At 55.4% G+C, this 19196-nt stretch overlaps 1 protein-coding gene and 1 long non-coding RNA gene across 2 annotated transcripts in view; one reads left to right on the top strand and one right to left on the bottom strand.

Moving 5' to 3' along the window:
• Positions 1 to 2274: 2274 nt before the first annotated feature.
• On the bottom strand, positions 2275 to 6080 carry LOC123928084. The gene is made up of 7 exons (XR_006815602.1): positions 6003 to 6080; positions 5266 to 5623; positions 4730 to 4840; positions 4477 to 4588; positions 4070 to 4148; positions 3053 to 3125; positions 2275 to 2555 (listed from the first exon to the last, which is right to left on the bottom strand). It is a non-coding gene; the product is annotated as an uncharacterized LOC123928084 (long non-coding RNA).
• MFSD4A (major facilitator superfamily domain containing 4A) overlaps positions 5640 to 19196 on the top strand; it is a 30286-nt gene continuing 16729 nt past the window's right edge. The window contains exons 1-3 of the mRNA XM_045983145.1: positions 5640 to 6173; positions 16082 to 16280; positions 17164 to 17424. Coding sequence (XP_045839101.1) covers positions 5944 to 6173; positions 16082 to 16280; positions 17164 to 17424 — 690 coding nt within the window. The 5' untranslated portion in view covers positions 5640 to 5943. The remainder of the gene's footprint in view (positions 6174 to 16081; positions 16281 to 17163; positions 17425 to 19196) is intronic.

The following is a 19196-nucleotide window of genomic DNA, read 5'->3' as shown; positions in this document are numbered from 1 at the left end:
TGCTGGGCACAGAGTCTACTTCGAAAAATGTAAACAAAAAGTCACTGTATGTCGTATGCTTAGCACAGAGTGGCCACTCGATAAAGCCATCAAAGTTGCCAGAAAAGAGGAGGCAGCAAGCCCATTGTCCTCAGTACAGTTTAGACCACTCGGAGCAGAGTAGAGTGCTGGGAGACCCCATTTTTATGAAGGTCGCTAAAAATCAGAGCATGACATGATCGCAGAAAAGCATCGCAAGGGGTCTGGAATCTATGGCCACTGAGGGATGGCTGAAGGAAGTGGAGAGGATGTTGCTGGGGACAATGAAACTTGTCAAGGGAGAACATGAGGAATGTCTTCAAATAGTGAATGGCTCTCTGTAGAGTGGGAATTCGAGTTCTCCTTTGTGGCTCTAAAGCAGTCATTCGCTCACTGTAGCTGCCGCCGAGTCCTCTGGAGGGTTTTACTGAAACAGATTATTTCTGACCAGCTGGTCTGGGGCAGGACTGAGAATCTACATTTCTTTCTCTCTCTCTCTCTCTTTTTAAAAGATTTTATTTATTTATTTATTTGAGAAGAGAGACAGAGCGAGAGAGGGAACACAAGCAGGGGGAGTGGGAGGAGAAGCAGGCTTCCGGCTGAGCAGGGAGCCCGATGTGGGGCTCGATCCCAGGACCCAGGACCTGGCAGATGCTTAATGACTGAGCCGCCTGGGTGCCCCTTAAAGTATTGTTTTTAAATAATCTCTGCCAATGTGGGCACAAACTGACAACCTTGAGACCAAGAGTCACAGGCTCTACTGACTGAGCCAGCCAGGAACCCCTACAGAATCTTCATTTCTTTCTTACTTTTTTTTTTTTTTTTTTTTTTTTTTTTTAAGAGAGAGGGTAAGCGGCTGTTGGGGGGGCAGAGCAGAGGAAGAGAGACAGAGAAAATCTTAAGCAGGCTCCACGCCCAGGGCAAAGCCCTGATGCAGGGCTCGATCTCATGACTCTGAGATCGTGACCTAAGCCAAAATCAAGAGTTGGAGGCTTAACCACCCGAGCCAGCGAGGCGCCCCAAGGATCTTCATATCTAATGGGTTCCCAGGACATCCTGATGCTGCTGGTCCGGGGACATACTTCGCTAGCCCCTGTGCTAGTGTATAGACCAGGAGAGCGATTTGTGCTGTTGTTGGGAAGGAGGACGAGGACGAGGAGGAGAAATCATTGAGCCTGGTACACCAGCTTCTGTATCACCCCCTGTCTACACTTTCTCACAGTAAGGGAGGTATTATCCTCCCCATTTTCTTTTTTCTTTTAAGTAAGCTCTGTACCCAGCATGGGCTTGAACTCACGACCCTAAGATCGAGAGTCTCCTGCTCTACTGGCTGAGCCAGCCAGGTGCCCTCATTCCCCCCATTTTAAGAGAGGAGGAAACCAAGGCTCAGTTTTGCACACATCTCACAGCTTGACTCCGAGCCCAGGCATGCTAAAGCTGAGGCCCAGTGGCTCCCTGGGCAGTGCTGTAAGTGGGATTGGGTGTCTGGGTGGAAGGATCATTTCAGAGGGTCCTTCTGACCCTCAACGTGAGGCCAGCTTCAGTTAGCCCCGTTAACCACTAACACACATTCAGCACCACCACTATTCTCTCCAGGATGCATGTGGCCACCAGTCTCATTCTTAAGAGGCTCCTGGGCCATCTCCCCAATCCTGTCTCTCCTGGTCCCTCCTGGCACCTTTAGTCACCACCCCCCACACACAGGCTGATAACTCGGTGCATCCAGATAGTTGGCAAAGGAGATTTTCATACACATACCCATCTCTGCTGTTGGCATTCGTGTGGGGTAAGGTGGCCGGGTCATCTGGATACAGTCCTTGGCACCAAGCTGTCTGCAACTCCCCCCACCCCCAGTGCCGAGCCCAGACCGAGCCTGCCAATCCACTCTGCACACTCTGGCCAGCAAGGAGTTGATGCGGGGGCTGCGAAGATAAATCCAGAAGCAGGGGAGGGGCGGCCTCATTCCCCAATGGCCAGAGGAACAGCAGATGTGCTTAGTGACCTTGAACTAGAGACTTCTAATGCTGCTCCTGCCTGCCTTCCTCCGAGTGTGGGAAGCAGAGATCAGAGGGTCCTGGGGACCCAAAGCAGGCCCACAGTCACAGAGGATCCTGCCAAATGGGAAATCAGGTCCAAGTCCAGGTGAAACCCTCTAGGCTGTGATCATCAAAACTTTTCCTTTTATACATTCTTTTTTAAAAGATTTTATTTATTTGGGGGGGGAGCACAGCGGTATGGGGGGAAGTTGCGAGGGAGAGGGAGAAGAAGCAGGCTCCCAGCTGGGAGCCCAGATGCAGGGCTTGATCCCAGGTGGCTGATGGATTGCTTATCAACATCCAGGTGGAAGCGGGAGTCAGGGAGGCAGGAGAGGGCGAACAGCTCTCACCAAAGAGCCAGTCCTGGCACTCAGTGAAGAGCCAAGCTCATGGCCCTTCCTTGGAGGAGAGGCACTGCACAGACGTGTAGCAGTGATTTAGGATGGAGCCCCAAGTAAGGACCCTAGGAAGGTCAGGGAAAGCTTCCCAGAGGAGGTGACCCTTGAGGCAAATAAATTGCAGTCGGCAAGTGCCTGAGGACCCTTCACTCCCATAGATCTTTTCTGCCAATCTAGTCCATCTTTCCGTATTTTGGGGTCTCAAACTGCTTTCCACAGCTAGTGAGGGATGGGGATAATTTCCTTCCAATGCACGCGGGAGGAATTCTGAGAGTGACTAAGGGATCACCCAAGGTTTTGTCGTTAAAATTGAAGAACGACCCCAAGGTGCCCAGCGAGGGCTAGACATTTGGACAGTGGACTCAGAAGAAAGAGAGGACAGCTTCTGTCCTTAGGGGACTTGTTACCATTGGGAGATAAGATATGTAGATGAAAAACCAAAAATAATTATAAGGGCAATGTGCAAATAATTCAGTACCCAGCTACTTATCCGGGACCTGCTATCTGCAAGGTGCTCTGTGAGGCACCTGGGTGTGGGTGGGGAGAGTTGGCAAATACAATATAATATGGTAAATACAGTTCCAGCCCTTAAGAACTCACCGTTTAACCGGCTGCAGGGGAGGCAGGGTGGCAGGAAGAGGAAGCCGGCAGTCCCTGGGTGTAACAGCTGACCCTGAAGATTATAGGGGGCCAGGAGGGGTTCGGGGGCTTACTGGAATTCGGGGATTGGGTAGGATTTTTTCAGAGAAGTTTCTTGAAGAAGGTAGACAAGATGATGATACCGAAAAATAGAGACAAAGAAGAATAAGAAGAGAGATTAAGCAAAACCTTTTCCCATATTCCTCCTTCCACAACAGTCCAGTAAGGAAGCCTTCCCAGGCAAGATGAGATGCTTCCCTCTGCGGGCTCTCAAAGCACCCCCACGACAGAAAGAACCTCACAGCTGCGCCGGCTTCCCTGCCTGCTTGTCCCAGCTCAGGGGCCCTGCACGCCGAAAGGAAAGGGAAAGAAAGGAAAGGAAAGGAAGAAGGAAGGCAGGCTTCAACTCTAAGGAGGCTGGATATTGTGTTCACCGACAGTTCTCACTTTGTTTTTGCTTACTTATTTTTACTTTTCACTATTTAATCAAACCATAACTTGCTTACAATATAAGACACAAATCCTAAGTGTACATATGTTTGTACGTGAATGAGTTTTTATGTATGTTTATATCTGTTAACCACCACCCAGATCAAGCTATAGAATGCTTCGAGCACCCCAGACACGCTGGGCTGCCTCACTGTACAAGGGTCATGGCGACTGTGGCTAGAGGAGCTGAACCAGTAGGGTGATGTATCTAGGGAGTACATCTAAGGAAATTATGAAAACATTTTGTTTGGGCTGAAGAGGCCAAGTGCTGGGACAAGGTCATATGCATGAAGGATTAACATGCCCAGAGCCATTAGCCTTGTCCTGTGGGTGGCTGGGGGGAGCCACAGGGAGGGGCATTTCAGTTGAGTTCCAAACCCTTCCTTGCAACTGGAGCTGACTCACAGTGGAAGGGACCCGCCGGAAATGATAGGTAAGGCCCAGAACAGTAAGAGGGCTCAGTCAAGAACAGGACTGACAAGCTCTTACCAGCTATGATGGGGCGGGAATAGGAGACTCAAGTTGGAGATTGTTCCTTCCAGCTTTGACCTTCTATGGTTTTAGAAGTCTGTGAGAATGGCAGAGAGGACCTAATCAAATGCTTGTCGTTATGATTTATTTTTGGTTTTGTTTTCCAGAAGAACTTTTTTTTTTAAATAAAGATTTTATTTATTTATTTGACAGACAGAAATCACAAGTAGGCAGAGAGGCAGGCAGGGGTGGGGGTGGGGGGGGCGGGTTGGTCTCGATCCCAGGACCCAGAGATCATGACCTGAGCCAAAGGCAGAGGCTTAACCCACTGAGCCACCCAGGCGCCCCGCAGAGGATAACTTCTAATTGAATCACAAATACTGTGTAGACTCACTTAGCACCACTGAATAAATAATTCTCATTACCTCCAAAACCACCAAGCCACAAAGATCCTGAGGCTCTGCTCCCAGGCGCTCAGAGTCTACGGCAGATGGAGCAGATGCGGGAGCCAGCGTGGCTGTGAGAGACAACCAGTGCCTGCGGGAGAAGTTGGTTACCTGTCCTCAGGCCACGTTGTCATGAGAGCACCCACCCTCCCACCTCCTCAGCCGCTTCAGCTCTGGTCCCCCTAGAGGGCCAGTGGCCATGATGTCACAGCTTCTGCCACCCCTAGAACACCTGAGCAGAGGTGACAGTCTGGAACTTATTGCTCTGCCTCCAGAGGCCAACGCAGGAACCCTGGCTCCCCCAGAAGCTGGTCCAAGCAGGACTTGTCAGTTCCATGGCCACCTGGGGGGAGGCACAGGCCATGTCAGCCGCAGGCTCCTCCAAGAACTGCGGGTCTGGAGACTAACACCTCTCCCCCCACAACCCCATCCGGGGTTTTCCAGCATTAAAAAAGATAATAATAAAACAAACCAAAAAAAACCCCAGGAATTTTCCTCAGAACTCCTCACCGACCCCATACACCCAGAGAATTTTTTCGGAATTCCTCATGGGATTCCTCCAGATCTCTGCCCTTTCCTTCCCCTCTCCTCCTGCCCCCTCCCCACCAGGAAGAAGGAGAGAGACGGAGTCGGACAGAACATCTGCATCCTGCCTCCTCCTGCACCTGTTCAGCGCCCCATGAGATGTGGCGGGCCAAGACCAGCTCTCGGGCGGAGCTTGGCGTGAAGATGGGATGTTTCATAAGGTTTTCTGTCGCAAGTGCTCACCCTCTCGAGGTGCTAACGAAAGCCATGAATACTCTCCCAAGAAAAGCATGTATGTAGGTGATTGTCTTCTATTCCAGGGAAAGATGGGGGCGCTGTCAGACCCTCGAAGTCCATCTGTGAAGCCCCCGAAGTGTAGGGGGCTGTGCTCCGGGGTTCCTCCAAGGCAGAGCCCAAGCCAGGCTGGAGTCTGGGGGGAAACTGTCGCTCCCCGAGCGGACGCGGAGCGCTGGAAGAGCCGGCCCTCCAGGCTGTGCGAACATCCAGGACGTCTCGGGCTCAGTTCGCCCAGCTCTGCAATGGGGGCTCAGGCCCCGCCGCCCCCGGGCGGGCCGCGCAAGGACGCGGGTGGGACGGGCAGCTGGAGAGGGGGTGGGAGCGAAGAGCGGCAGGCGGTCGGTCTCCCTCAGCCCGGGAGGGTGAGCGTGGGTTCGGGAAGCAGGGGGGACGCCGGCTCCCGGGCCGCACGAGGAGGGCGCGGACCCCCACGCGGTGCGGGCCGGCCGCACAGGCGCCCCCCTCGCTCCCCCGGCCCGAGGGCGGGGCCCCTCGCTGGGCCGCCCCTCCCCGCCCCTCCCTCCCGGCCGCCGGCCTCCCGGGCCCAGCCGGCCCTCCCGCGGGCGGCGCGGCACTCGGGCACCGGCGCGCTGAGCCACAGCCGCCAGCCCGCCAGCCGGGGCCATGGGCTGCGACGGCCGCGTGTCCGGGCTGCTCCGCCGCAACCTGCAGCCCACGCTCACCTACTGGAGTGTCTTCTTCAGCTTCGGCCTGTGCATCGCCTTCCTGGGGCCCACGCTGCTGGACCTGCGCTGCCAGACGCACAGCTCGCTGCCCCAGATCTCCTGGGTCTTCTTCTCGCAGCAGCTCTGCCTCCTGCTGGGCAGCGCCCTCGGGGGCGTCTTCAAGAGGACGTGAGTGCCCGGCCCGCCGGGAGCCCCGCAGCCCCCCAACCTCCCTCCCCCCGCCGCGCCTCGGCACGGCCGCGCCGACCCTTCCCTTCCCTTCCTTTCCCTTCCTTCCCGTCCTTTCCTTCCTCCCCTCCCCTTCCCTTCCCGCCGCCGCGTCCCTGCCCCCGCGGGGCTGAGGCTGCCCGGCGCCCCGGCCTCCGGGCGGGCGACGACCACCCCTCCCCGCGCCGCCAGCCGCGCCCCGCCTTAGTTGAAGGGCTGCCTCCCTCCTCCACCCCAGCTCTCCCCGGAAAAGTCTCTCCAGGGACTGAAGGTGACTTCGGGATTATTTATTTGCCTTCGCAAAACCCGGCTCTCACCCGCTGCCCCGCCCGCGCGCCACGGGGCCAGGGGTGATGGAGTTGGCGGCGGCGGGAGAGTCTCCCTCCTGCTCCGCGGCTCCGAGCTCGGGCAGTAGCCCCTGCTGCCGGGGGCGGAATTGGAAGTGAGGTGGAAGGAGTGGGAGTGTCCCCTCAGGGGCCATGCTAGGTGCCAGAGAGGGCTGCTGCTTGACAGAGTTCCCCGGGGCGGGCTCCACGCACAGCCTCGGCTCTGGTTCAGCGAACACACCGCTAGTCCGCTATTCCTTCTCCCCCGGGGGGCCTCGGGGCCGCTGGGTCCTGTGTGGTCCTGCTTCTGAGAGACTGCGGTTCCTGCACTGGTCCCTGGAGGCCAAGCCCTTCTGCCTCTGAGACACTCAGAACTTGACCATGTCGGGCCATGTTGGGGAGGCGTGGAGTGTCTCAGGCACATCTTGGTAAGGCGACCCTCCATCTCTGGTGCCAGGAGCCCCCCTCCCCCCCACTTCTCCCACCCGGCCTTACTCCTCCCGGGCCTCTGCCCCAGGACAGAGCTCTGGCTTCCGCCTGCCACCGCCCCAGAGATGCCCCTTTGTATGCCTCTGCAGAGCCTCAATCTCCGGCCTTAAATTGGACAGGGCCGCCCCCGCAGAGCCCTCTGGAAAGGCAGCAGGATTCGCTCTCCTAGTGCAGCTGGGAAAACAGACCCAAAGCAGGGAATAGATGACTTGCAAGCTGGAGACTGCTGGAGATTTCCCTAGCCCCAGCTTCTGGCTGGCTGGCTTTCTGGACTGCATGGACTCAAGCAAGCAGAGGGCCAGGAACAAAACCATAGTTAGGCTTTCCCAGAGAAACATCTGGGGGGGGGGATGCTTTCTGGGCCAGTTGCTCTCCCCCCTTGGCTCACTCCTCCACTTGAGGGTGGGTTTTCCTATGCATCTTGCTTCTGGAGCTGATGGAGAGAACGCAGGTGTCACATAGATAGACCCCACTTTAAGGCACCCAGCTGACAAATCATTACCAATTAGGGTGTGATTAGCCCCATTATCAAATTCTCTTGTAAATGGAAGAATCCTCCTCTGAAGAAGCAAGTCTTGTGTACGCTGGTTTTTCTGTGGGTTTTATATAAGATTGGATGCATGGGGGATATAGAAAATCTTCAAAAAAATCTCAAGATCCTTCCTGATTCTGCCTCGAGGTTTAATTAGAAATCTAGCAGGGTGTTTTTTCTGTTTCTCCTTCTTTCTTTTTAAAAAGTATTTTGACTTACAAAAGCTCCCTTACCTGGAATTTTTTAGGACCTCGGGTAGTGCAAAGAACAGGAAGGGGGAATGAAGATTATTCTAAATAGCAGGTTGTCGGGCCAGGTTTTATGAAAACAACAGAGATCCACACCCAGCTGGGCCCTGTCTTCTTCACTTGCTCCACACCTCGCTCACTGCTCCCTCCCTAACCAGGAGCTCTGAGCAGGCAGTGGAAAGGGTCCTGGGGCTCACGGGAAAGAAAAATGATATTGATAACAGTAATAACTAACTTCGCCGAACTCTCGCTCAAGGCCAGGCACTGTGCTCCGTACCTCACTTGAACTGACTTATTTGTCTTCCCCACAACCCTACAGATTAGTATATTTTCTCCCTATTTTGTGCATAAGGAAGCTGAGGCACAGAGAGGGCAAGACACTTGCCCCAGGTCATACCACACAGCTGTTAAGTTAGAATTTGAACCCAGGCATTCGTCTCTAGAAGCAGATGCGTGGGAAACGGCTCTTGCTTTATGAGCAGTCAGCTTGAACTGTGTAGGGCCCAAGTTACACCCTGTCCTCTCCAGGCACAGGCATATGGGTTGCGGATTCCTGAGCGGACACTCCTGGGAAGGAAACCCAGGGCCTCTGGGGCTTCCTGCTGGGATCTGAGGGTGGGGGTAGGGTGCGGTGGAGGGCATTAAGTCCTATCAGTTCAAGTTCACATTTAAATTCGGGACCTCAGTCCTCCTGCCCCCAAAACAAAATGTCAGTAAGAACCCTTTCCTTTGGCTAAGAGCAGAGTGGACTTCAGTGGGCATGAAAGGTGTGGTTTGTGTGTCCACGGGAGTCACTACCCAGCTTGGACCTGACAGCTTGTCACAATCCCCAATTTCTCAAAACAAAGCCCCGAAACGAGCCACTAAAGCCTGACTCCGTGGGCCCTCACTACAAGTTCAGACGCTAGCACCCCACCCCCACCCAAATACGCTTTTCAGCTTAAGTGATTACCTGCTAGTGCTCCCCGCTGGCAGGGGCCGAGAGCATGGGGGAGGGGTTGGTTTGACACAGGGCTAGAGCCAGCTGTTGTGGACAGACTCCCCGAGAGGCGAGAGGCCCGGGGCAGCTCAAGTCAAGAGCTGCCTACTGCTTGGCCCAGACTGAGGGCCAGGGCTGAAGAGGGATTCTAGATGCTTCCATAAGGACATGCATTGGAGGGTCTGCATGTGAACAACCTTGGATGTTAGAGTCGGACAGGACAGGACAGGAGCTCTCTGCTCAGGGTAGGATCAGGACCCTCCACCACTCCTCATCCCCTGCCCCCAGCTCAGTCAGTTAAGCGTTTGCCTTTGGCTCAGGTCATGACCCTGGGGTCCTGGGATTGAGCCCCACATCAGACTCCTTGCTCAGTGGGAGCCTGCTTCTTCTCCCTCTGCCTGCTACTCCCTCTGCTTGTACTCTCTCTCTCTCTCTGTGTCAAATAAATAAATAAAAATCTAAAAAAAGAGAGACAGAGAGAGAAATTTCTTGCTTATCGGGAGCGAGGAGCCAATCAGAGACATCAAGTCACTCGGTTGACAGGGTGTATAGGTATGTGCTTTGTCAGATAGGAAAGAGAAAGGGATATTTAGATAAAAGGTTAGGGGTTTTTCTTCCTGGTTTCTTGGGGACCTGTCTAACCACCTTGGGCAGTTTGGGAGACCCCTTTATCTCAAAGGCATCAGGGTAGGTAAATGGCTTTCAGACCTTCCCTGGCCTTATCCCAGCCTCACCTTGGCCTCTCTACCCTGCATGCACGCTCTTAATTGAAGGCTTGAGTTCTTCCCCTCTACGGTACTCTCTGTCTCCTTCTCTACCTCTAATTTTCCCATTCCTGCAAGTCCTGCCCTGCCCCAGACCCAGCTCTCACTCCCTCCTGCCCCTTGCATGAAATCCAGTCTTCCTTCCATGCAAGGGTTTCCCAGGCCACCGTCAAACCTGCTTCCCCAAGACGCTGGCCCCCTGAAGTACCTGGAACACAATACAAAAGCTAGTTTCATCCTCTGAGCTGAGCCCTGGGTGGTCTCCCATCTAGAAAGGCTCTTCCTCTCCCTCCAGCAGCTTGTCCACATTTCAGCATGCAGCAAGCCTGGGCTGAGAGGCCCCTGGGGGTCTGGCCCCAGACGTGATTCTTGCTTTAAAAAGTTCATCTCAACAGGGCACCTGTGTGGCTCAGTCACTGGGCCTCTGCCTTCGGCCCAGGTCATGGTCCCAGGGTCCTGGAATTGAGCCCCAAATCCAGCTCTCTGCTCAGCGGGAAGCCTACTTCTCCCTCTCCCACTCCCCCTGCTTGTGTTCCCTCTCTCACTGTGTCTCTCTCTGTCAAAATGGGTAAAATCTTTAAAAAAAGAAAGAAAGTAAGAAAGAAAGAAAGAAACTCATCTCAGCCTGGGAGTTACCGTACGACCCCACAGTGCCGCTCCTAGGTATATGCCTCAAAGAACTGAAAACATGTCTACATAAAACCTTGTACAGGAATAGCGGCATTATTCCTCATCGCCAAAAAGTGGAAGCCGACCAGATGTTCATCAGTGGATGGACGGACAAACAAAATGTAGTACACCTACACAGCAGAGTGGTATTCAGCCAGAAAAAGCAACGAGGCTCTTATGCACGCTACAGCATGGGGGAAACTTGAAAACAAAATGCTAAGGGGAAGGAGCCAGGCACAAAAGACCTCGTGCTGTATGGTTCCATTTCCATGGAAGTCCTGAAGGGGAAAATCTACTGATACAGAGAGCAGGGTGGTAGGTTCCCAGCATACGGGAAAGGCATGGTACAAGGGACGCCCCGTGGGTACGGGGTTTCTCTCTGAGGTGAAGGCACTGCGCTAAACTTAGATGGTAGTGACGGCGTCACAGCTCTGAACGGCTAAAAACCACCAAATCATATACTTTGAAGAGATGCATTTTATGGTATGTAAATTATCTCAAAAAATTTTTAAGATTTTGTTTTTTTAAGTAAGCTCTACACCCCACGTGGGACCCGAACCCACAGCCTTGAGATCAAGAGCTGCACACTCCACTGACAGAGCCAGCTAGGCACCCCTGTCTCCGTTTCTTTTTCCTTTCTTTTTTTTAAGATTTTTATTTATTTTTTAAAAAAGATTTTTATTTATTTATTTGACAGAGATTACAAGTAGGCAGAGAGGCAGGCAGAGAGAGAGAGGAGGAAGCAGGCTCCCCGCTGAGCAGAGAGCCCTATGCGGGGCTTGATCCCAGGACCCTGAGATCATGACCTGAGCCGAAGGCAGAGGCTTTAACCCACTGAGCCACCCAGGCGCCCCCACTGTCTCTGTTTCTTAAATTAAAAAAAAAAAGAATTTTGAAATGCAAAGGTTTCAAAACTCATCCCACCACTTAATTCACTCATCCAACAAGTATCTTTCGAGCCAGACCCCGTTTGCAGGGGTGAACACAATGGACAAGGTCCCTGCTCCCAGGGAGCCCCAGTCAGTGAACCGGACGGAGGACGGGAAGCAGGGTGGGGCTGGAGAGTGGCAGAGTTGAGAGGTTACTTTTACCAAGGGGGTCGGGAAGGCTGCTCTGAGGAGGTGACATTGGAGCTGACGCTGGAAGGCCAGGAGGGAACCATGCATGCGAGTAACTGGAGGAGAGGGTTCTGCATAAACGGAGCTGCAAGTCCATCCAAAGCCGGGAAGTGCTCCCTGCGAGGCTAGCTCCCCAGCGGGCCAGGGGTGTGGTGAAGCAGCCCCAGCCCGATAGCCCTAACAGGCCCTGAGTCCTGCTTTAAGCTGGGATCGCCCCAGAGACAGGCTTTCTTGCTGCTCCCTCTGAGTCTCCGGAGCCTTAACACAGGGCCCTGAGCAGGCTGGGGTGTCATTGTGGGAATGACCAGTTAGAGGGGGGCCTTCTCCTGGCCCCCTCGGTCTGGGTCGTCCCTTCCCCATTGGGCAGCTTGAGCTCTGGTCTCCAGCCTGCCCAAGATCCCAGGAGATGCCCTGACTCCTGTTTTTTTTGTCCCAAGCCCCCATTCCTCTCTTGGAAGCTGCCGGCTCCTTTCGGCGTGGGGAGGACCTGGGGGTGCCTCTGACTCTTTCTGGGTTCCGGGCACTTCCCCTCTTCCTTGGCTCCTCCAGGAAGAAGATTATCAGGGTGGGGATGTCCTGAGGCAAGACTGGGGCACAGCAGTGCCCAGCCTGGGGTCCCTCACGTCGCGATGGCAAGGGGCTGGTCCTCAGCAGCATTTCTCACCACTGGCGGGAGTGGAGGGCAGGCTGGGCTGGCTGATGTCTTACTGCTTAAGCCCTTCCCCTGGTTGGGAGCCAAGCAGCCCCTCCTCTTATCACGGAACCAGGAGGGCCAGAGCCAGCACCCTGGCAAGGCCAAGTCAAGGTGATCACGTGTATCCTCGGGGTAAAGCAGAGCACCTGGGCCAGCAGGGTTGCAGCCTGCTCAAGGTCACACAGCAGACTGGTGGGGCAGGCACCATGAGGCTCGCCCTCCCCATTTCACCTTCCACGTGGAGCCATCAATGAATAACCTGGCCTTTTCTCAGACTTCCTGAGAAGAAGACTTCCTGGAAGGGTGCCTTAAAATCTCTGAGCTCTTCCGGCATCTCCCCAGGACTTAGGGAAGTGGGACTCCCTCTCTCACTGGCCTGAATTAACCTCTGAACCCAGGACCAGGGGAGGGAGGATCAACAAATGACCCAATGCTGGCCTTCACCTGGATTGGGAGTCAGAAAACCAGATCCTGACTCTTTTCCCCAGTTGGGGCTCGGCTCCTGATTTATAAAATGAGGGGTAGGTCCTTGCTGCCACTGTGGCAGGTCCTAAACCGACCTCCCGCGGTCATCCCAGACCAGCAGGCTCTGCGGCCCGGCCCCGTACAGAGACCAGAGACGGAGCCCGGCTGGGGAATCCGGGAATCCGGGAGCTGCTGAGCACACTCCCCTGCCAGGGAGGAGGTGAGCACTGGGGAAGGGAGCTGCCAGTGGCCAGAGAAAGATCCCAGGGAGCAAGCAAAAGACGGTAAGATCACACTGACTGCATGCGCGTGCAGCCACAGGAGACAGAGCTTAGGGTCCACATTCATAAAGGAGCCAAGTATTCACCCCTGCAAGCTCAGAGGGGCTATGGCTAGGTATTCACCCCTGCAAGCTCAGAGGGACTGTGTGTAAATGCTTTGCCCCGAGCCGCCGCTGGAAAGTGGAGGGTTAGGAGGACCAGTCTTTTTTTTTTTTCTTTTAAATTTTTAATTTTCAATTAAAAAAAAAAAGTATAGTCGACATACGTATTTTATCCGTGTCGAGCGCACAACATCGTGATTGGACATTTCTGTGTGCTAGTCCGATTATACGCCCTACTACATTTGCGCTGCCAAAGCCGTTTTGACATTATTATTCCATAATTTTCAATTACCCACATTCCTGGAAGGGGCCTTTGACCAAAAACCATTAAGTGACCAAGTCAATTAGTCTACTTCAGTCTGGCTCTGAGATGTATCTGGGACTTCTTTTCCCTTGGCAGCAGCACGCCATTCTCAAGAAATGTGTTCAGGCTGGGTTTTGGAATGCCCAGGCACAGCCCCGCTGAAGCAGCTGGGGAGGGCAGGCCGTTGCTGGGGTGGAGACACAGGCTTTCCTGTGCCACAGCCGTCCCCAGGAAATGGGGCACGTCTCCATCCCCCGGTGCCCAGGAATCGCAGGCCCAAGATGGGCTTCGCCCTCCCCAGCCCCAGCTGGTAAGTGGCAGGTTCAAATCATGCCCCAGGGGCTGGCAGGAGATGCAGGAAGGGGCCTTCCCAGGCTAGTTTCCCTCCAGCCTCTCCTTTCTGTTTTCTCATCCCTTTCTGGCTTTCCCTGAGCCCTGGAACAAAAATCTTCCTGCGGGCATCAAGTGTCCTCCAGAACGACAAGGTGAGAAGGTACAAATGCAGGAGAGGAGAGACCAAGACGGGGCAGTCCACCGTGACCGTGGCCCTTCCCCCACCCTTCCGCAGCCTCCTGCTGCTGCACTGTCATCCCAGCCCTACCTAAGGCTTTATCTCTGGCCTCTGTCTCTGTCTCTGACTCTCTCTGTCACGTACTGCAACTCCCGCATCAGGCTCCACTAAGTCCCCAGGTCGTCCTGTGTGGGGTGACAAGGCAAGCCTTCCTCAAGCACGTTTCCCAACTGGGCGGCAACAGCCCGCACCTCTGGATAGAACAGCAGCTCAGGGCCGAGCGCGGTGCCAGGCACGGGGCCCGCAGCGAACAGGCTGCCGCACATGCCTTGGGGAGCTTGCCACGGAGCCAGGAGCCAGCAGTTATCCCAGGAAGGGTTTGAAGCTGCCAGAGCGCCCGCAGAGGGACCCCTGGGGGCTCATGTTCCAGCCACCACAGCTGTTCCCTTCACGACAGTCTGCCCTTGACGTCCACACTTTACTGCAGAGTGGTGAGCGAGGTGGTGGAGAGTTCACCCCAACCCGTGTGCACGCTCAATGGGGAGAATCGTGGAGGGGGAGAGGGGGACCCTCTTGCTATCCCTGAAGTCAGGCCAGCCAGGAGGCTGCCGGGTTCATCTTGTGCAGGCAAAGGAACAGGAAAGAGAGAGTGAGCAACCATGGGAAGCCTGTCGCGTTCATCACCCGTGGAGACATGGGCATCCCCTTTGCACCGGGTGCCAGGGAGCAAAGGGAGACTTGAGGCCGGTTGCAGAAGCAGAAATGCACGAAGCTCGGTGGGCCCCGCAAGCTGTTAGCAGGGGAAGGGGGGCCGAGAGAGACCTGAGCAGCCCTCCCCATGACACCACCCTCCTGGCCTCCTTCTAGTGGCTGGGGTGAAATATGGCTGGAGTCCGCATCTTCCTGCTCACACAGAGTTGGGAACAGACAGGGGTCATGATCAGTGATCTCCCCAGCAGATCAGCCTGGAAACAAGAAAAGAGGAAGTAATGAACTAGTGCTATCGGCAGAGGCCTTCTGATAAAGGAAGTAATCAAAGATGGACCAAAAGGAGTAGCAGAGAGCCAGAGGGGTCAGAGGCATGACCTTCAAGGGAAAGACATAGCCGAGAGCTCTCCTGGGGCCTCCCTCTTTGACTTAATGTGCTGGAACCTCAATCTTCTTGTCACACGCCCCTGCCACCTCTCCAGATCCAGCTGCCAGAACTTTCCATAATCTGAAAATTTTCCTTTATAACCTCTTTGTTCCAGAACCTTCTTCTTCTTTTTTTTTAAAGTAAGCTCTACGCCCCATGTGGTGCTTGAACTCACAACTCTGAGATCAAGAGTAGTATGTTCTGCCAGCTGAGCCAGCCAGGCGTCCCCAGAACCTTCTTCCTACCCAATGTCCTTCACCCACATTAGCCTTTCAGAGTGGTCAGAAAACACTAGATATCCTTCCTTTCTCAGAGTCTGGTTATTAGGTAGGATGTACCAACGTGATCTTGACAGAGCCCTTAAGAGGTACCATTCACTCGCTCACTCGTGTTCCATTCACTTCCCCTCAGAAATGAGGGGAACAGGCCTCAGCCTGCCTGTTGTGGGCTCCTCTGCAGGAAGGTCAACCTCCCAGATACCTCTCATTGGGGACAGCCACAGGGACTCCATTCCAGAAACTTGCAGAGCCAAGATCTCTGCCTAAGGGCCAAGGGGATGGGGTGGAGGAAGGTGCCAAATTACCCAAATACCTTGGCTGTGGGCTTTGGTTCAGGTGGTTTTAGTTGGCGCCTGTGAAGGGCCCTTTGGCCATTCCTGTGTGGGGAGAGCGCACTGCAGCCCCGCTGGGGAGGGGAGGGGTTTGGGTTCCACCTTGGCCCCACCCCCCCCCCAGTTTCCCCGAATATGGCACAGTACCTTGGGATGCTCAAAGCAGATGCCCCTCACACATCCGTGAGAGGGACAGAAAGAGCTCTGTATATAATAGTTTATGAGTAAACTATTCATTTATTATTTTAAAGGTTTTATTTTTAAGTCCTCTTTCCGCCCATCGTGGGGCTCGAACTCACAACCCCGAGATCAAGGGTCACAGGACTCTACTGACGGAGTCAGCCAGGCGCCCCTCTACGTAAGCAACTTAAAACTGCTTGTACGTGAAACAGGAGCAGTCACACGTCATTCAGTGCGCATCGAGGGCCGCCTCTGTGCGGCAGGGACTGCAATCCGAGAAGATGGGGCACAAGGGACATCGCATCTGCAAGCCCCAAGCTAATGACAGAGCTTCTTCCGCAGCCCCCTCCCCTCTTCTACCAGAGGCTTCTCCGAGGCTGCCCGGCGGGGGGGAGGATGAGGAGGGGGCTCTGTATTTGAAGAACCCAGGCCCCTCCCCTGACTCATGCCTCTGCTCCTGCAGCCTGGCCCAGTCGTTATGGGCCCTCTTCACGTCCACGCTGGCCATCTCGCTGGTGTTTGCCATCATCCCCTTATGCCGAGACGTGCAGGTGCTGGCCGCAGTCATGGCGCTGGCGGGCCTGGCCATGGGCTGCATCGACACCGTGGCCAACATGCAGCTGGTGAGGATCTATCAGAAGGACTCGGCCGTCTTCCTCCAGGTGAGTGCACTCGTGGGCATGGGGCTGGGTGGTGGGAGGCCACGGGGTGCTCCCTGGGCCCTGGCCACCTCTCCCGGGCCCCTCCCCGGGGCTAGGTGTGTTTTACTTTAGGCCGGGTGGTGATGCGCTAGGAGACCTGGGGACTCAGTGCAGTGTGGCCACTTCCAGTCACGATCTCTGGACTTGGGTCTCCTCCTCTCCCAAAGGCGGTCACGCTCGCCGTGTGCAGGGAGGTCACGGGAATCTAGGCACCCCCCAGAAGAGGTTCTTTGTGAACCCAAGAGTGCTCTGATGGCAAGACGGGAGGGCTTGTTGTTTTCTCGACTCCTTCGCCCTCTCTGTATTTCCCTTCCTGTCCAGCCCTGCCCTTTATCAAGCCCCCACCCTTATGGTGTTGTTAGCTGGTAGATGTTATCATGGGGCCAGCCCCCGGTTGTGGTTAAGATTTGGGAATGAAGGGGCGCCTGGGTGGCTCAGTGGTTTAAGCCGCTGCCTTCGGCTCAGGTCATGATCTCAGGGTCCTGGGATCGAGTTCCACGTCAGGCTCTCTGCTCTGAAGGGAGCCTGCTTCCCTCTCACTCTCTCTGCCTGCCTCTCTGCCTACTTGTGATCTCTCTCTGTCAAATAAATAAATAAAATCTTAAAAAAAAAAAAAGATTTGGGAATGAAGGAAGTGGGAGGGAGGAGAATGGCCACTGTCACCCAAGTTCTCCCAGATCAAGAAGGTCGTGGAGAGGAATATCTCTCCTCACCTCTCCTGCTTCTCTATTGCTCCCCCACTCTGGGGCCAGGCAGGGGCTCCCCAGATGGGGCACAAAGTGGGGGATGGGCTAGGAAGCTTGAGCCATCCCCCCTACCCCTGCCACTTCTCTTCGCTCCTCAGGTCCTTCATTTCTTTGTGGGCTTTGGTGCTCTGCTGAGCCCCCTGATTGCCGACCCCTTCCTGTCTGAGGCCAACTGCTTGCCTGCCAACGGCACAGCCAACAGCACCTCTGGCAGTCACCTGTTCCACGCGTCCAGGGTCCTGGGCCAGCACCATGCCGAGGTGTGGCATTTGTCCAACCAGTCATTCTCCAAGCTGCCTCCGCAGGACAGAGCAGGGACCCGCGTGTCATACGCCTTCTGGATCATGGCCCTGATCAATGTGAGTGCCACGAGGGGAGGGCTGGGTGGGGACAAGTGGACAGTCACACCTACCAGTCCATACCAGCAACCAGGGTAGACTCTTCTGATTATGAGCAACGTGCTGGCCTGCGGGAAGGCGAGGGGATGGGAAAACTGCCCCCCTCCGTGGAGGTATCTGAAGGCAAAGGGGGGGGGTCACAGGAGGTCATCTCGAAGGTCCTTGCTGGTGACAATCCATGACTGTGATCTCAAGGGAGATAAAGCCGTGAGCAGGTTTAGCACAATGGAATCAGGGTCACCTTTCAAGCCATCTGAGGCTCCATGGGAAACCAGCTCTTTTCCTCCGAGGCCAAAGCACATCCAGGGGCAGAGCCTGTAGGATGTCAGGCTCTTCCCCAGGGCCCTTAATCGTCGATGGGATTCTCCTGCGCCCTGGTGTGAGGCGGGCTCCTGCAGAGGCGGGGGGATGGACGAGATGTCCTCTGAGGGGTCTTGCCTACCCAAGGCTGCCACAGAGCGGAGCGGAGAGGCCACTCACGGGCCAGTGACTGGGTCCGTGACTGAGGCTGCTCTGCCTCCCGGCGGCCGTCCTCCCCATCAGCCTGACTGTCTCTGGCTAGAAACCCCTGGTGCTCTGCAACAGGTCCCCGCAGAGGAGCCCAGCCTGTGGCCAGAGGCACCCCTACCCTCTTTCCAGTTGGGGAAGCACCGTCAGGAGCAGCAGCAGCAGCCCAGGCCTCCTGGCTGGGGCCCGGCCTGGGCTCTGGGTGCCGATGCAGTGCTCCGGGGGGCGCCATTTGCCTGGCTGTGGGCAGAGGACCAGATGGCTTGTCATGACTGAGGGCTTCCGTTAGCTCCAGGCAGACTTGTCCCCCTCCAGAGGCAGGCAGGCTGGGTTCAGGCACCCAGCTGCTGTTGGGCTTCAAAGTGACGGGGTACATGTCACACTGAATGGGGTCTCTGAGATCATCCGGTCCTGCGGAGCAGCAGAGCGGGGGTGGCACACCGTCCCTGGGACCATCGGTGGCCAGCAAGGACCCGATCAGTGGCTAGCAACGCTCTGGCCGGGCTGGAACCCTGACTGCCCGCACAGACCCCCTTCCTCCTGCCCCAGAGTCAGTGCTCGTTTTTCCTTTCTTCTCCTTTGTAATTTTCCTTATACCAGAATCTTCCCTCGGGGCTCTCCAAAACCCAGGCCCCATCTCTTGCTCTTTCCATGTTCTGCCCGTGCCGATCGTTGCTTTGGAAACAATGCAGTGTTGGGCCTGTGGCTGCCAAGGGGGGACCTGCGAGGGGCAGGAGCACTGTCCAAACAACGTCGAAGCTAAGACTCTGGGACCAGGAAGCCGGAAGGTCCAGCTTAAGTGGTGGTCTGTTTTCTGTTGCCCCACGAAGTGCAGACGGGAGGCACTTCAGGCTGCAGGATGTCCGGACTTTCATACTGGTTTGTTTCTGAAGATAAACAGTCCAGCCCAGAAGAGAACGGGGCCGTGCACGCTTGTGGGCATGCATGTTCACACTCACACTCACACACCCACCTGCACAGCCCACCCAGCACTCTCTGACTTTGAAGGTGGAGCTCGCCTCCTCTGAATGGGCTTCTCATAAAGGCAGTGTTCCGCGGGGCCAATCCCCTGTGTCGTCCTTCCCACCACGTGCCTCCCTGGAAAGCCCCACTTGCAGTGACCAGGCTCTTTACAGCTGTTTCCCCTTGGCCTTCACTCAGGCCTTCTGCTGCTGCGGGCCTCTGGGTGAGGGTTTCCTGTTTCCCCCATCAGACTGGAGGGAGGG

This window comes from Meles meles, chromosome 17, assembly GCF_922984935.1.
Source record: "Meles meles chromosome 17, mMelMel3.1 paternal haplotype, whole genome shotgun sequence".
Taxonomy (NCBI): domain Eukaryota; kingdom Metazoa; phylum Chordata; class Mammalia; order Carnivora; family Mustelidae; genus Meles; species Meles meles.
The sequence above is the reverse complement of the archived record's forward strand: the minus strand, read 5'-3'. Positions and strand labels throughout refer to the sequence as shown.